The 17,349-nt window shown below is 31.7% G+C and overlaps 1 protein-coding gene across 5 annotated transcripts in view; it reads left to right on the top strand.

Annotated features, from left to right (window-relative positions):
- The window catches only part of LOC143064371 (serine/threonine-protein kinase DCLK3-like), a 70,239-nt gene that overhangs the window by 22,404 nt on the left and 30,486 nt on the right, over window positions 1-17,349 (top strand). For 2 of the 5 annotated variants that reach the window (XM_076237144.1, XM_076237145.1), the window contains exons 3-4: window positions 4,990-5,022; window positions 6,386-6,403. The exons of 1 other annotated variant lie outside the window; for it this stretch is intronic. In XM_076237144.1, coding sequence (XP_076093259.1) covers window positions 4,990-5,022; window positions 6,386-6,403 — 51 coding nt within the window. The remainder of the gene's footprint in view (window positions 1-4,989; window positions 5,023-6,385; window positions 6,404-17,349) is intronic. 2 more of the 5 variants (XM_076237147.1, XM_076237146.1) reach the window with 2 other exon arrangements.

Raw genomic sequence — 17,349 nt, 5'->3', positions numbered from 1 at the left:
ATAACTTTTTATTAGTACGTTAACAGTTCACACACATATCATTTTAACTGGTCTTTATAAATTCTCAGTAATTATGATAATATCGCTGTTGAGAACATTGTCAGTGTTAAAAGCTTTGTGTAGTAATTGTTATAGGCAATAATTAGAATGTTTTCGTAAGCAAATGTATTCTTTATGAGGATCCATTAATAATATAATTTGATGAGGAAAATGGTGAACAAACCTAAGAATAATTTTTTGGAATCGAAAACAAAGCTTTTGTTTTGTCTAATAAATGTTACCGATTCCTGAGACGCTGATCTAATCAGTGAGACATGTCCACCAATAAAAGTTGAAGTTTACCTAAGTGTTGTTGTCAATTAAGCTGTATAATACATATAAGAATAGAAAATGGAAAGATTGAAACAATTCATAACATATACATCACAGCGCTGATTACATACAGTTCTGATGAACAAATGCAAAACCTGATCAGTATGTTTGTTCTTTGACACTAGATGTTGCTTCATCATTTTGATGAGTAATAAATGAAACTAGATTTGACATTGCAAGCAATAGCGGAGGATGTCACCCCGTTCTGGACATTGTCACAGTAGCAGCAACCAGTTTGAATGTACCAAATTCGCAGGGCACGTCTAGTATACATGCCTTTGACACCCCCCCCCCTTTCTCTTCTCTTATAACAAGATTGATGTCTATATATAGTTGGGGAACTCTTTAAAATCTTAAATTAGACACACGCACGAGGAAGAAAGGTGGTGTCACGTGATATTGAAGTATATTATCGTGGACTTAGAACTTTAATATTCTTTTTAGAGGGGACCTCGGACAGACAACATGTGTATATATTGACGGAGCGACGTACTGACTGTTAATTTTATTCTTCAAGAGCTCGTGTGACACACAATACATGTATCTTATCGTGTACAATTTAATTACATGTTCATCGATTGATTTCAGCTAATGTGTATATTTAAGCAGGTGTGTGATTTACGGATGTGTACTTTAATGCAAGTGCAGAAATGTCACTTATGTGTACTCTCTCTGGTTTCTCTCTCTCTCTCTCAGTGACGATTTTCTCTTTAAGGTAAGGTTTGTATGAAACCTGGATTTTTTTCTTAGTGATATTACACCAATATGATACATCATTTTGTTCAGGGAGGAGTACCCAATCATTTAATGAAAAAAAATCAAACATCGCCCGTCCAGTTTTTTCATGTGAAAAGCTCAAAATTCCGATTTTTGACGATTTTTAGGGAAAATTGTATTTGAATTCTTCTGAAATAATAATGTATGCGAGTGACTATAAAAAAATAAAACTGAACAAAACATGTATAAATAATTGTGGTCCATTCATTAATAATAAATTTTAATTAAAAAAATCATAAAAAGTTCCTAAAAACAAGATTTTTTAATTTTTGGGTTAAAAAAAAACCGTTGCCATGGCAACAAAAAGCCAAAAATATCCTTTTTCCGGGTCCCCCGTTTTTGTAAAAAACTGTGAACTTTAGGATTTAACTATTTGCATTGCAATGAGCTAATAAAATTGGTATGTCCCCGAACTCGTTTTTACGGAAATGGGCGTTATGTGTTCATGTTGTCATTTCTGTAAAACACAAAAATATTTTGTTCGTTGATCTCCAAAGAAGAGAGTCATCTTTAATAGCATCTTTTTACAAAGAATCATTTTGTCTTGTAACACTTTGGGACTGACCATAGTCAATGAGAGAAAACAGTGATTAACTTAGGGATGACATCAAAAGATCAATGTAGGATAAAAAAAAAACTGAATTCAAATAGTTTGGGGGGGGGGGGGGGGCGGGGGGATAAAAGTTGCTGCAAGTATTAATTTGACATCGATTTAACATATATCCATATTGGTCAATCAAATTTTTCCCAAATTAAGTTAAGACGGGGGAGGGGGTCAGTGAACAAACTATGTGAATTAAGTTGTTTTTTGTTATCCTACATTGAACTTTTGATGTCGTCCCTTAACTTTTATGCCCACAACTATCAGTCGGAAGGGGAGGTGTTTAAATTTGGTCATATTTGTGTACTAATACATGTACAAGACTCTGAGTTTGAAGGAATGTGTCCATGGGACATTGATGATGCCCCCTCTTGCATAAATATAAACCATTATAAAGCATTACGTATAAATTTTATAACATTTGGTTGAAGCAAACTAATTTAAAAGATAGAGAACAGAAACGAAAAATTCATAAAACGACCTCATAAAAATACTCCGAGCGTCGTCACTACTTCATTATGATCTCTTATATATATACGGAGAAAGACTAAAAACTAACAATTTCCCGGATTTTATAGTGAGTCCGTGCATGTGTAGAGACACCAGTTACCATCCTTGTTTTTAGATAAATTAATTCAAAGTTGACTGATATGCATAGAAGTTTGTTTGATTAGGGGTTGTAAAATGTCCAGTGGCAAATACTTCAGGTATGTTCAGGACGACACAATACAATAGGTGTGTCTGAAAGACACATTTTTAATGCATCCATAAAAAAAATACGATTAGAAACATTCTGTCAGTTGTAAAAGTGATTGATAAAATAACATATATTTCGAATGATGTAAACGTGGGTTGTGTGCGTATTTGCGGATAAACCTTGCAAACTGTACGTTTGAAAGACCAAGTCAACATTCTGTCATTCGTAAAAATTATGCAATAAAAATATCTGAGAATATATATATGCATCCTCTATAAGTAAAACACATCAGTGGCGCATTATGTAAATTCCAACCATTTTAAAGGAAATTGACTAAAAGTGTCACAAAAAATGTGCCGTTTTTCACTCAATCCTGCGTTTCTATAATTTGTATTTATACTTTATAAAAAATCGGAAACGGCGTGCATCAGACTTACAAATTCAATGAAAGAGACAGCTTAACAGTCAGTGAAAAAATTATCGGGGTTCTTGAAGCAGAATAAACAACACTTCTATCTTGTGAAAGGACAGGACGGGGACAAGCCATCAAAACACAAGATATTAGATCAATTTCTGTTGAAATGAGCTTCCCATACATTAGTTTTTTTTAAAGGTTTAAGGCGGGTGACAAGAGAAAAGGACGGGAGAAAGGAGAAATGTGTACCCTGTCCGACCCCTCATAAATCTAGAACTGTAAAAGTGACGACATCAAAATTCAAATTTATTCTGTGTTTTTGTGGTAAAAAGCATTATGCATAAGTTTTATATATATCAGTTGGTTGAGGCAAACTAAAGTTAGAGAACGGAAACCAATTTTGTAGAAACGGACATACATTCGGATGGACGTACAAACAGACAAGGATAAAACTCAATACCCCCTTGCTACGGCGGGGGCATGAAAATGTACATTTATGACATGAAATAAAATAAAATTCCGCGAAACTTTATGAATGGTTTTTACACAAAGACGTTACGGCTTAACGTGACGTCATATAAATGAAAACTAACAAACTGAAGGTCATAACGTTACTTGTACGATTCAAATTTTGATAAAATTACATCAAAACGGCGATTTTGAGGTAGGTGTTGTTTTATTTTCGATAATATTGTAGTTATCGAACATTGGTTAATCAAAGCAATTCAAAATGGCGGATCCCTCCTTTTTTCAATTATTTGAATTCGAGTTATCTCCCTGTGTACGCAAACCTTACCTTAAAGCACGATTTTTCGTATAGAATAGAAGCACTTTAAATTATGTATTAGTTTTCTTCTAGCATATTCTAGAAGATGTTTTGCACATAGTCTTAATCACAGAATTTTGTCTCAAATTTTCGAGGTTTTTTTTTTTTTTTTTTTTTTTAGGCTGTTTCCATGGCAACGGCGGCCATTTTGAAAATTTCAAAGACAGATGACAATACAATAGCATTTAAACGGGAATGAGCTTAAAATTTGTATGAAAATGTTACTTTGACGTTTTTTACCATATGGGTCCAATGTGCACTTTCAGCGTTATCTCCATGGTAACAGCAGCTAACTTAAAAATTCCAACGGCAATGAATTCTACAGTTTATACTACTGTTTTCTAGTTACGTTTTTTTTGGCCGTATCTGTAGCGGTTTATTTTCTATGAATTAATTAAGGATTTATTTTCGTTTTTTTCACGTTTGGACTGTTTCCATGACAACGGTAGCCATTTTGAAAGTTCTCAAGATGGATGTCACGCATTCTATCGATGAGTTATTAGTTCTGAAAGTTTCATTTAATTTGGACCATTTTTTCGGTTTTTTACATTTTTGTCGTTTCCATGGTAACGGCGGCCATCTTGAAAATTCCAAACCCAAGGTGCACATCTGCACATGGGGATTGTCATTATGGTGCAGTTTTATAAATGTATGTCAAGGCATCTCCGAGAACTCGGCTGGACAAAAAGTGTGGAAGAAAAAATTCGTAGAATAACAATATATCCCCCCTTTTTCAAAGTGGTGACATAATTATAAACTCAACACTATCTTTCAATAGTACAATTTACAAAAAAATATTGGAAGAAATAACCAGAAATCAGATATCTCAGCTACTTGCATGAGAGAGTGGAAATTCAAGATGTCCAAAACACTTTGTGTAAGATATCAATATTGAACAACATGTAGATGTTATTTATCCAGATATAGTACAGGCACAATATTGACACACTTACTGGCATAATTTAAATATTATGTGCTGATGGGACTTTTCAGAAGGCAAATTTAAGGATAAAACCTATAGATTATTCATCAATGTTTGATATATTCATATTAAAACTATGAAAAGTGGTAGTACAGCATAGATAAATTTTAATTATCCTTTGGTGATAGAAATGCATGGACAACACATATTCTGTATAGTAAAATAAAATGGATATAAAAATAATTTGAAGTCAAACAACCACTGTATCTTAAAGTTGAAAAGTTCCACATAATTTAGATGGATCAATATATGGTTTAACTTATGCATGAGAAAACTGTACCCATTCTGATGTAGTCTTTCTATTTCTTTTCATTCTTAGAGGGGCGTCCAGAGGGGCGTCGTCAGAATGCTGGTAATTATTTATTGTGAATTGATGACTTGCAACAGGATCCCTTGTAAATGACTTGTCAGATGCTTAATGTTTTATAGCTTTATACATATCACTGAACATATAGCTCTGTGATTACAAAATCAATCTGCTTGACCCCCCTTATTGTAAAAAGATCGTAATATCATTTTTCATGTGAAATTTTTTTTGTTAGTGTAATCTTATTTTAATAAGTATTTGAATGAACTACAGATATATATTTTATTCTTTTTAATATGTTTAAGTGCATCTTTAATGTTAGAGAAAAATCTTTTAAGAAAATAGAATAAGAGAGAAAGCTGATTAAGCCTAGAATATTTTTTTTATTTTGATATACGTATGCCTTTGACAAGTCATTGTATTTGAATAAAAAGTAATATTAATAGTGTAGAGTGTCTTTGGATTGTGATTAACAATATAACTCAATTTTAATCAGATCTAACATATTAATGTATGAAGTAACTTGTAACAGACAGTCTGATTAAAACCAATGTAGACATGGTAGAGGATCAATTCTGATAATTATGGCAGTCTTGTTTATCCTGGAGCTTACAGATTTATATATTCTATCCATGCAATAACCTTCCTTATACCCCAGCTGTATTGTAATACCAGAAATCAGTCCTTATACACAAACTTTATTGTAATACCAGAACCTTGGTGGTATATAATTAATTCTGTGTCATTGTCACCTAGTTTCATCTGAAAAATGTTAACCTATTTATATAATACAACAGTACCTTAATTACCTCAATTACAGAAAGTCCTTTTTTCATATCTATCCAGTTTGATTTTTCTAACAACAAGTTGACCACAAAAGGGCCATATATAATACATGTACTATGAATTTGGCAAATGTAACCGTTGGATTTTACATTATATTCAGTCTTCTTTTTCTTGCTGTAGTAACTGTTGTTTTTACTTATTTTATCCAACTGCAGATCTGTTCTATTATAGTTTCATATTGGATAAAGGCTTATGTCATCTGGGAGTGGCACTTTTTCATTTTGAGACATTAATATAATTCTTGAATGGAAATTTTCTATGACCTCTTAAGAGTTTTTGTAATTTCAGAGCTATGTAGATTATTTGGAATTGATGCCATATGCACTGTTCTGGAAAAGATTCTGTTTACACAAGTTCCCTACTGGTTGTTGATTTATGAAAAGATGTATCTTAGTAACCAATAAAGGGGGAATATAGATATGGCTTAGAAGAGAATGATAATTATCTTGCAAACTGTAAAATGTTTTATAAAAAATTGAATTAATATCAGCTTGAAATATTTTAATTTGATTGCCATAAAAAAATTCTTGTCATTTAACCATAATATGCATTATTGTTTTAGGGGATAATGGTAAAAAAAGTAAGTATGACTTTAAAGAATGAAATTGACTTCCTGTTTGAGGATTATGGGATATAGGTTTCTATATTTAAACATATAACCAAGTTTCAACCATCTAACAATCAGTTCATTAAAACTAATATTACACTATGGAAGCAGAATGGTCTATGACATGACACTAGCTGTGATTTATATGACTTCACTTTGTTTGAACACTGGTGGATAGTTGTCTCATTGGCAACAATACCACATATCATTGTTTTTATATCACTGTTCAAAAAACTTTATCTATGAACTGCTTCTCTGTTATTATAAGTTTAAGTATCATGTATCAAGCATGCTGTTGAATAAATGATATTCCTTAAATTGAAGATAATTACAAATAAGGAGACTTTACCATGTTGAAGTCCTTAATAATTTGCTATGTGAAAGACCATTGTTCAATACATAGTGCTATTGTTTACCTAACACTTGCATCTGAAAATAGTATACAGAAATCCATATAGCCTGAAGATCAATAATTCATACATGTCTTGCAATTTCTATACCAGTTTTGTCTTACAAGATTTATTTAGCGCATGCAGTGCATGTAATATTATGCTCAACTTTGTAGAAGTGAATGTGTACTAACAGTACACTCAGAGCTTTGATTATAATTCTGCGATATATGGGTACATTAGTTACAGTATTTTAAATCATGCAATATATCAGTTTGAGTTGTATATGCAGCTTAAATTTTCACAAACATGAAATAGAGTATTTCATTTAATTGTAGTGTTAATGCTGTACATGTCTCATGCATGAAATGCAATTATAACTTATTGCATTAAAAGTCACTTTGATATTTCTCTCACTGAATATAGACAGAAAATATCTTATCTATTTGATAGTTAGATTCTTGGTTAAATTTTCAATTGCCAGATCACTTAATGTCAAATCTCAAGGTAATGGTAATTTTAGATATAAGTTAGCTGGTAAGATTTGAGATCTGTTTAAAATGATAGATGATTTAACATTATATACATGTTAGATTACATACTTGAATGCTACATTCCTATTTGCAAATTATAAAAATTACAGATAGGTACAATTGTGTTAACAGAGCTTACAAATGGTTGGTTGAAGCCTGCCGGACGAACATGCCTATGCCATGATAAAACTACAGCTAGGAATGAACCTAACGTTAAGCATAGATATTTTGCATTTAGGACTAAACGTGCTGATATTTCATATGTAGATACAAGGAATAGAGACATTGTGATCAATTTGACCAATATTATTTTCATGAGTGTTTCCAGGTAGATTCTGCATTAATTATAGGGTTTGACCTCTTGACAAAAGATAATTTGTATGATTGATATATAATGAATCCAGTTATGATAAAATGTTAATCAAATATTGCTTTAATTGACCTAGATATTATGCATGAGTGACTGATTCTGACACATAATGATTTACTTATACAAATTGTGTGACCTATAATGGTTTACTTTTACAAATTGTGACTTGGATGGAGAGTTGTCTCATTGGCACTCATACCACATCTTTTTATATCTACATTAAAGCTCTTAAAAGACTTAATTGACTGAAAGTTATAAAAACAAAGTTTGGCAAATACTGTATTATGTTGACCTTATCATTTAAAATATATAGAAAGAAATATAGGGACTTAGCAACTGCATAAAAACTATGTTGGGCTCACATGACCTTGACCTCATTTTGTGGATCCAGTTTGGAGGAAAGTTGTTTTGTGTGATTAGGTTAAGGTTTCTCTGATTCTATAAGCATCTATTATTAGTGTATAGAATGGTTGTATGCTGTACGTGTTAGTCTGGCAGGGTTCATGATCATCTGACCTTGGCCTCATTTTCATAGTTAAAGGGTCATTGTTGAAATTTTTGTGGTTAGGTCCATTCCTTATATACTATAATCATTGATAGGTCTATATTTTGTGTATGGTATGAGTGTAAGGTGTATTTGTCAGTCTGGCTGTTTCATATGTTAACTTCAGTTTCGAGGTTCATTGGTCAAAATCTAGGTTTCAGGATTAGGTCTGTTTCCTAAGATACTGCAATAGTCTTGTGAAGTTCAAAGTGATGGTATTACATATGATACTGAAATGAGTTCCTACCTGACTTAAATTAGACTTTTCAGAGCATCCTAGCTTATGTAAATATTTGTTTGATATTGGTTGGTGTTTATTTTGTGAAGGGAGGCGGTTGGGGGATTAATTTTTTTTCTTTCTATATGTTCTTAGACATTTGTATGGTCATCAATACTTTATAATTTATTTGCCTTGGAAACTACAAACTTTTATTTTTATTTATAAATTGCTTATGTTTACTCAAATACTTAAAAGATTTGACTGTGTGTACAGTACTTTTCAATTAGTCTCTAAAGATGATAGGATTTTGTGATATGTTGAAAATTGTATTGTCTTCATAATTCTTTGTTTAATTTTCTGATTGCTGCCATGGAAACTTCAATCTTTTCTTTTATGTTATAAATGTATATTTGTACCAAAATACTTTTAAAATTTGACTATTTGCATTACTTTGGTTTAATTCTTAAGTGAATTCATTTAATCCCTAAAGATGATAGGATCCTTTGATAAGATTGACTCAATAATTACATGTTAAAATGTTTGTGATCTTTTATTTCTATAATTTAAATTTATACTCTAAATGGTTAAGCTTGTGTGTGGAAGAGTCACACTGCAGTATAAATAATGTCAACATTTATCTTAGATGTCAAGTACTGAGGTCTTGTTCAATTATCAAGTGTTTGCTTAGGAAATTGACTTAATATATTAAACAAATTACCAGTATTTTCACTGTATTTATATATTTTGAAGTGCTGTTGGAATGCATAAACCTCATTGAGATGTTTTGTGTTAAAATGTATACAAACTTATATCACAGTAGGGTTTTGATTACTCATTGGTTAAAACATGATGGTGTTTTTTTTTTTTTAAATTTTAAGTTCTTGTAGTTTATTTGAATTTAGAAGTAAAACACTTTTTATTTTAATTTAGAAATAAAACACTTTCCATAGACAAAATCTTTTAGATTTTTATCATCATGGAGTACCAAATAGGCTTTTAATTTAAGAAGAAAACAATCCACCAGAAACCAAGTGTCTAGGAAGTGATCAACTGTGGGTCACTGTATGATTAAACGAGAAAACAGATCACAACCTTAGAATGACAACCACTGAAATAAAGGTTCCTGACTTGGGAAAGGCACATAAAGACATGATTGTGAGCGCTCAACACTCCCTTTCCCTCACCTGGAACAGTGGGGTAACAGCACAACATAAGAATGAACTGTGAAAAATCAGATTGGCACAAAATTTGTTAATATGTCCGTCCCTGTGAAATATTCAGGTTTTTTTTTACACTCCTAATATCGCTTAGAACAACAGCTGTATGTAAACTATTTCCGTCATATTTTTATCATGTTCTCTGAAACAGCTTGATTAAAATTAAAACAGCAGATTTTTTTTGCAAATGTTCATGACCAAATACACTCTGGATTATATTCTTTCCACAATATTACAGTTCATCAGAATAATCATTTGGTCATTGCTCTATTGCTTGTAAAACAACATAAACAAAGAAAATTGGAAAAAGATTAAAGATTAGTTTTTTCAGCTCTTTATGATAAGATTTAATAAACGTATATACTGATGCTAATAATGTAAATGTTCCTCTTAGAATTTTTTAATTGAATTGTAAATTGATGAACTGCATGCTACTGTTTTCTCAATTTACTTGATAAAATTGATTTTTTTATTCTACATTATTTATTATTTCTGTTTTTTAAATTGATGTTGTATAACTTTAAACTTATGTTATATTTTAAGTGAGAGTAGGTGCAAAATAGAGGTAAACAATTCAAAAAGTACTTAAAGTTTAAAAAAGCTGGGTGGTAATGGTCCAAATAATGACAATTTAAGGTCGACATTGAGGTTAGCATAATCTGTTTTAAAAAAGTTCTAGCCTAAAACAAAAATAGTATGACTTGGGTAATTCAAGCAAATAACAAAAGTCTGAACTTCAACTCTGAAGGAACTTTTATTTGCCCAGTGAATGTTTTATTCAATCTACTATTGCTTACACTCATAGGTCAACCACATTTATACAGGTACACCTTTAATTCCGTACGTATAATTTAACTGCATATTGGAACAAACAAGCCTGTGTTATAACATGTTCCTTTTAAAATTTACAATATGACCAACTAGTATAAATTTGACTGTCAATTTGGATCTGTTTATAGTGAACCATCAGTCAAGGACTAAATCAAGTTAATAGAATGATAATACCCAGATTTGAACAAACAATTTGTTGACTTTCAATATTATCATTGACCATTATCCACTCCTACAGTTAGGGTGGGGTTCTGTCCATGTATAATGTTAAGTTGGAGGATATTTTGTTTTCATTTTCAAATCAAACATCTTTAAAAAATTATGAAAGGGCAGTTTTGAATTGGCCAGGTTCAGCAATAGAGACTTTGTTGAAGATAATGTTGGAATGTCTGTCTGCCAAGTCAACTTTGTTTATTTTTATGCACCATTAATGGGCATTATGTATTTCGGTCTGTGCGTATGTTTGTTTGTTTGTTTATCTGCCTGTTTTGTCTGTTTGTCTGTCCTGCTGTCCCTCTTCAGGTTAAAGTTTTTGGTCAAGGTAGTTTTTTGTTGTAGAAAGCTCGACATAAGGATAGTGATCCGGCAGTGGCGGCGGCGTTAGCTAACTTCCTAAAAGCTTTATATTTTAGAAGGTGGAAGGCCTGGATGCTTCATACTTTATATATAGATGCCTCATGTTACGATCTTCCTGTCAGTCACATGTCCAATGTTCTTGACCTCATTTTCATGGTTCAGTGACTACTTGGAAAAAAAGTTAAGAATTTTTGTAATGTTTTTTTAAATTCTCTCTTATTATAAGATAACTGAATTTGGTATGTGTGTACCTTGCAAGGTCCTCATGCCCTTCGGACAGTTTTCACTTGACCTCGACCTCATTTCATGGAAAGGTGAACAAGGTTAAGTTTTGGTGGTCAAGTCCATATCTCAGATACTATAAGCAATAGGTCTAGTATATTCGGTGTATGGAAGGACTGTAAGGTGTACATGTCCAACTGGCAGGTATCATCTGACCTTGACCTCATTTTCATGGTTCAGTGGTTATATTAAGTTAAGTTTTTATACGACCCCAAAAAAATTTTGGGTTCGTATAATGGTATGATGTCGTCGTCAGCGTCGTCTGCGTCGTCGTCGTCCGAAGACACTTTGGTTTTCGGATAATAACTTTAGTTTAAGTGAATAGATCTTAATGAAATTTTTTCAGAAGGTTCAATACCACAAAAGGAAGGTTGGGATTTATTTTGGGGATGATGGTCCGAAACGTTTAGGAATTAGGGGCCCAAAAGGGGCCAAAACAAGCATTTTCTAGTTTCAGGATAATAACTTTGTTTACCAGTATTTCAATTGCTCTGAAAGTATACTGCAATGTTTAAAATCACAAGTAGAAGGTTTGGATTCATTTAAGGGGTTATGGGGCCAAAGTTTAGGAATTAAGGGTCAAAAAGGGGCCAAAACAAGCATTTTTCTAGTTTTCAGACAATACCTTGTGTGTAATTGCATGGATCTCTCTGAAATTGTACCACAATGTACTATATAACAAAGGGGAGGCTGGGATTAAGTTTTGGGTTAATTGCCCAAAATATGTAGGAATTAAGGGCCAAAAAAGGGCCAAAAAGAAGCATGTTTCTAGTTTCCAAACAATCATGACAATAACTTGTGTTTAAGTGTATGGATCTCTCTGAAATCATACTACAAGGTTCAATATTACAAAGGAAAGCATTGGATTGAGTTTAAGGGTTATTGTTCCAAGGGGGGGGATCTCAGTTTACCATTTTTTTAAGGGATTTTTTTTTTTTTTTCAACATTTTTCAAATTTCAAATTTTGAAAAGTTTCAATAAGAAATATTCAATTGCACAGTATTGTGCAATAGATGTGTTAGATCTTGAACCACATTAATTTTGTGGCAAAAACCTATATTATGTCAAAAATTTGATCACAATCAAAATTCAGACAGTATCAAGCTTGAATATTGTGACCAAATTTGCCCCAACTGTTCAGGGTTCCACCACTGGGGTCGTATAAAGCTGCGCCCTGCGGAGCACCTGGTTGTGTTTTAGTCTGTTTTTCTTATACTGTATGCAATAAATCTACTATATTTGGTGTATGGAATGTTTGTGAGGTGTACATGCCTAACTGACGGTTGTCATCTGACCTTGACCTCATTTTCATGGTTCAGTGGTGAAAGTTGAGTTTTTGAGTTTTGTTCTATTTTTCTAATACGATACTGTGGATTCATTTATATTTGTTGGATACCAATTTTTGTGGATTTTGTGGGTACAGGGGAACCACAAATTTAAATGTTCAATGAATTGCAAATTTTCTAAAGAAATGTATGCAGACTTTATCAAAACCACGAAATCAAATATCCACGAATATGCAAGTTTTCCTCTAACCACGAAAATTGGTATCCACAAAATAAAGGAATCCTCAGTATATGCAATAGGTCAACTATATTTGGTGTATGGAAATATTTTATGATCTATATGTCAGTCACAGGTTTTATTTGAACTTAACCTCATTTTCACGGATCATTGTTCAGGTCATCTATATTTGTTGTATGGAAGAATTGTTAGATATACATGTTTGCCTGGCATGGTTCATCTGACCTTGAATCTCATTTTCATGGTTCATTGATCAATTTTTAATTTTCTTGGTTAATGTTGAGTTTATGTAACAGTTGTAATAAAGCTTTATATATAGGACTATCAACATAATATCAATGATTAGTAAAGAAGGCGAGACATTTTAGCGTGTGCACTCTTGCTGATGAATCAACTTGTAACTTTGCACCCATGTTCCCTATGATATGATCTTTCTACTATTAGGGCCAAATTAGAGTTTTTACCCCAATTTCTTGGTCCACTGAACATAGAAAATGATAGTGGAAGTTGGGCAACCGTTTACTATGGACACATTCTTGTTATATTAAGACACTATCAATAACATGCTTTACCTTTACCTACTGTACCTCAGATACATTTTTAATTATGAAAAAAAAAGCATCTATTTGATCAAATCAAGGACCTCCTCAAAGTTAAAGGACCTGATACTACTTGTCTAAACTTACATTGAATGTGGGTTTGCCATAAAAAATCCCAGAAGTTCTGCATAATAGTTGAAATTGGATTAGAATGTGTTTCATGGAACACTAAATGTGGCTAAGTCATCAGCTTTTAACATACTTTTTCCAATAAAGTGCGTGCTCAACAACATAAAAAGCAAAAACAGTAAAATTCACTGTTTTTTCTAAAGTTTACCTTTTGAAGGAACTATTATAAAGCTAGATAAAAAGTTATGTATGAAAAGAATCAAATGTAAACCAAATTAAGACTTTTTCATAAAGGAAAAAGATATCTAAGTCTAAAGTATTGCCTAACAATAAATTTAAAGACTTTTATAAGAAATTGTATCCCTTATAATGAAGACATTTATTATATATAGTTGAAGGAATCAAGGTTTGATTAAATCTGGCTGTACGTCAACTTCCAATGTTTGTAAAGAAGTTTTAATGTCAATTTACCATTTCAGTTGTATTATATATTGATCAAAAAGTAAATAAGTTCCAAATGTATGAATGGGAATGTAATTTAACTCTCTAATACATTTCTCATCAGAGTAGATTTTTTTTGGTGAGTAATCGATGTATATCCTGTAATTTATTGTCAATCCTTATGAATAACGGAAATTTTGTGACGTCAACTATATATGTTAGAATACCTATTGTAAATCTACTGTAAATTATAATTATTAGAAAGAATTAATGTATAAATGTCAAATTAATGGATAAATTTCCAAAACTTTGATAAATGATAAATGTTTGAATTATTTGTTAGGGGTGTCAAGATTTTCTGAAAATGTAAACATAAAATTATACTATTTTGCCATGTTTATTAGTATATAAGTAAACTTTTTTTTTAAACCTTGTATTGAACTAGCAAATAATAAATGGACATAAATGGCAAATGGCAAAGTTAAAGGTGAAATGCACTTACAAATTCAGCAGAGCTTGTCAGATGCTATTTCTATAAACTGAATATGTATCTAGAAAATTATTGGAGAAAGTTACAAGACATGATCATCAAGAATGTTGTAGGAAAAGAATAAACATATAATCTTTTGTGAAAGCACACCAAAAATAGAATGAAATTGATTTTGGATCTATATTTAGCTACTTTATTACAAAGATTAACAATATAATGTATCAATTTTCTCTTGTTCAATTATTTTCATTGCATTCTATCAATAATAGAATGGATAAAGCTGTAATTTGCTCTGCCACATTTTGTAAATCAGAAGAATAGTGTAAATAAAGCTTCCATGTTGTCAAATTTTGAATCGTTATGGGATATCACCAAAGTGTGTATAAGTATTTCAACTTTGCCTTCGTTTAATTGAAAGACTGATGTGTCAACACAGAAGTAACTTTTAGCAGATATGTGAAAAATTAAAAAGGTTGAAAAGTTTAAAAGAAAGATTAAAAGAATTGAAATACTACTTAAATTAGACGATGTATTTTGGCTAATAGTAAAAGTTATATCAATAATCAACTGCTACTTTTTATGCCCCACCTACGATAGTAGAGGGGCATTATGTTTTCTGGTCTATGCCTCCGTTCGTCCGTCCGTGCGTCCGTTCGCTTCAGGTTAAAGTTTTTGGTCAAGGTAGTTTTTGATGAAGTTGAAGTCCAATCAACTTGAAACTTAGTACACATGTTCCCCACGATATGATCTTTCTAATATTAATGCCAAATTATAGTTTTGACCCCAATTTCATGGTCCATTGAACATAAGAAAATGATAGTGCAAAGTTCAGGTTAAAGTTTTTGGTCAAGGTAGTTTTTGATGAAGTTAAAGTTACATCAACTTGAAACTTAGTACACATGTTCCCTATGATATGATCTTTCTAATTCTAATTCCAAATTAAAGTTTTGATCCCAATTTCACGGTCCACTGAACATAGAAAATGATAGTGCAAGTGGGGCATCCGTGTACTATGGACACATTCTTGTTAATTAGGTTTTACCTACAACTATTACAATTTTGAATTATTGTAATGTGCAATGTAGAATAAAATGTAAAACATAAAGGTAAATATTTACCCTAAATTCCTGCTGATTCCACAGTTGCATCAGTAAATGTGGTTTCTGTTGATCTTTACTGCTGGAAGTATACATGTATGTAAAAGGGTGTTGTTGTCACTACTGAAAACAGGGTCTCAATGATCTCTTGACAAAGTACATAATGCAACCTGTTTTCAAAGTAGATGAATAAAATAAATTAAAAAAAATACCACCCATAAAACCGTTATATTATTGGGTTACATTTCTAAAGTAATTCTGTTGGGTTGTTTAAGGAGGATTTAGGTTTTAAGGAGATGGTATAAATTGACAGTAAGAGTAAACCCTTTCCTCCATGGAATTTTTTTTTTTACATACTTGATTCGCATAGTATTTTTTCAATGAAAAATAATCATCAGGTTTAAAGTATTAATGCATTGCGAAAACAAATTTTTCATCAATGAAATTCCAGTCAGATGTTCTCATGAATATCCTTTTTATATTAGATACATTTTTTTTAAAGTCTGATGAAGTTTTATCCTAGGTAATACTTTCCAACTGAGGCACTACACAGGCGTCGAACGGCGTCATGGAGTAAAGGGGGTGGCATCAAAAGGCGTCATTATGGGGGGAAAGGGTTAATACAGTTCTAAATTTTACAATTATATGACTTTGTTAGAATGTCAGTCTGTTGGATAATAACTAATTTCAAATTTGTGTAGATAGATTTGTGTCTGAATTGGCTAGATACATCGTTAAGAACATTTTAGACCTTCAGAAGATTAAATTATATATATATAAAACTTTAAGGTGGTCTTAGTGATCTAATTTCTTTTGACCTAAATGTAGTTACAGAAAAATCTCATGAAATTTTCAAACCATTTTATGTTTTTTGCCTGACATTTAATGGTTGGAGAATTTATGATAGGTTTAACAAAATATTTAGCTTTATTTCATTGGTAGTATCATAACTACAATAACCGAGGGGTCATTGACAATAATAAAAGCAGTTTAAAATACATTAATGACTCAATTTTCTCAGTCAGTTTTATAATTCACAAAAGGTTCGAAGCACTGATGATGAATTCTTCAGTCCAGGTTTTTGTCTCCATGTCCTGAAGCATGCAAGGAGAAAGATAGGTTTGCATAAATTTAATGTATTTTATATTGTTATGAATTTGTCAAAGTGAAGTAGTGGGTTGTGCCAGTTAAAGTATTTCTATCAAATATGATGTAGGAGCTTCCCTAACAACAAATCTCTTTTATGATGTTAACTCTCGAGCTTTTCCTCTTTTTGTGTGCAAATGGCTTATTCATTTTTGAATTTTTGAAATTGATGAATTAAGTTGGAGTTAGTAGGGACATTCTGTAACAACAAACTTTTCGGACTTTTAGAGATTTGAATTAGAGGAATATTTTAGATATTGTGGATGGGTTTTCAGATTGAAATAAATATTGTGATAACTCTGGATGACATCTCGGTAAAAGTCAACATTTTGATATCTATTAATGACAGGGTGTTGTGTACTAAGGGAGATTACTTTTCACTAAACAAAATTGTTTTGCCAATCAGTATGCTTAAAGTTGATATTTGTTGAAGGGGAGCTAACTCATAAGTTGGATTGTTATAAGAATTATTTAGAAAGTTTGTGAATTTGAATCAAGGAGAAGGGACTATGTCTATGTTTGCCAAACCAGAGTGGTTGTTTGATGACAATACATATGTTGATCCCGTCAGAATATCTTACGAAAGACTTA

The sequence above is a fragment of the Mytilus galloprovincialis genome, chromosome 2 (genome assembly GCF_965363235.1).
Source record: "Mytilus galloprovincialis chromosome 2, xbMytGall1.hap1.1, whole genome shotgun sequence".
In the NCBI taxonomy this organism is placed as follows: Eukaryota; Metazoa; Mollusca; class Bivalvia; order Mytilida; family Mytilidae; genus Mytilus; species Mytilus galloprovincialis.
Note: the sequence above shows the minus strand (reverse complement) of the source record. Positions and strands in the feature narration are given on the sequence as shown.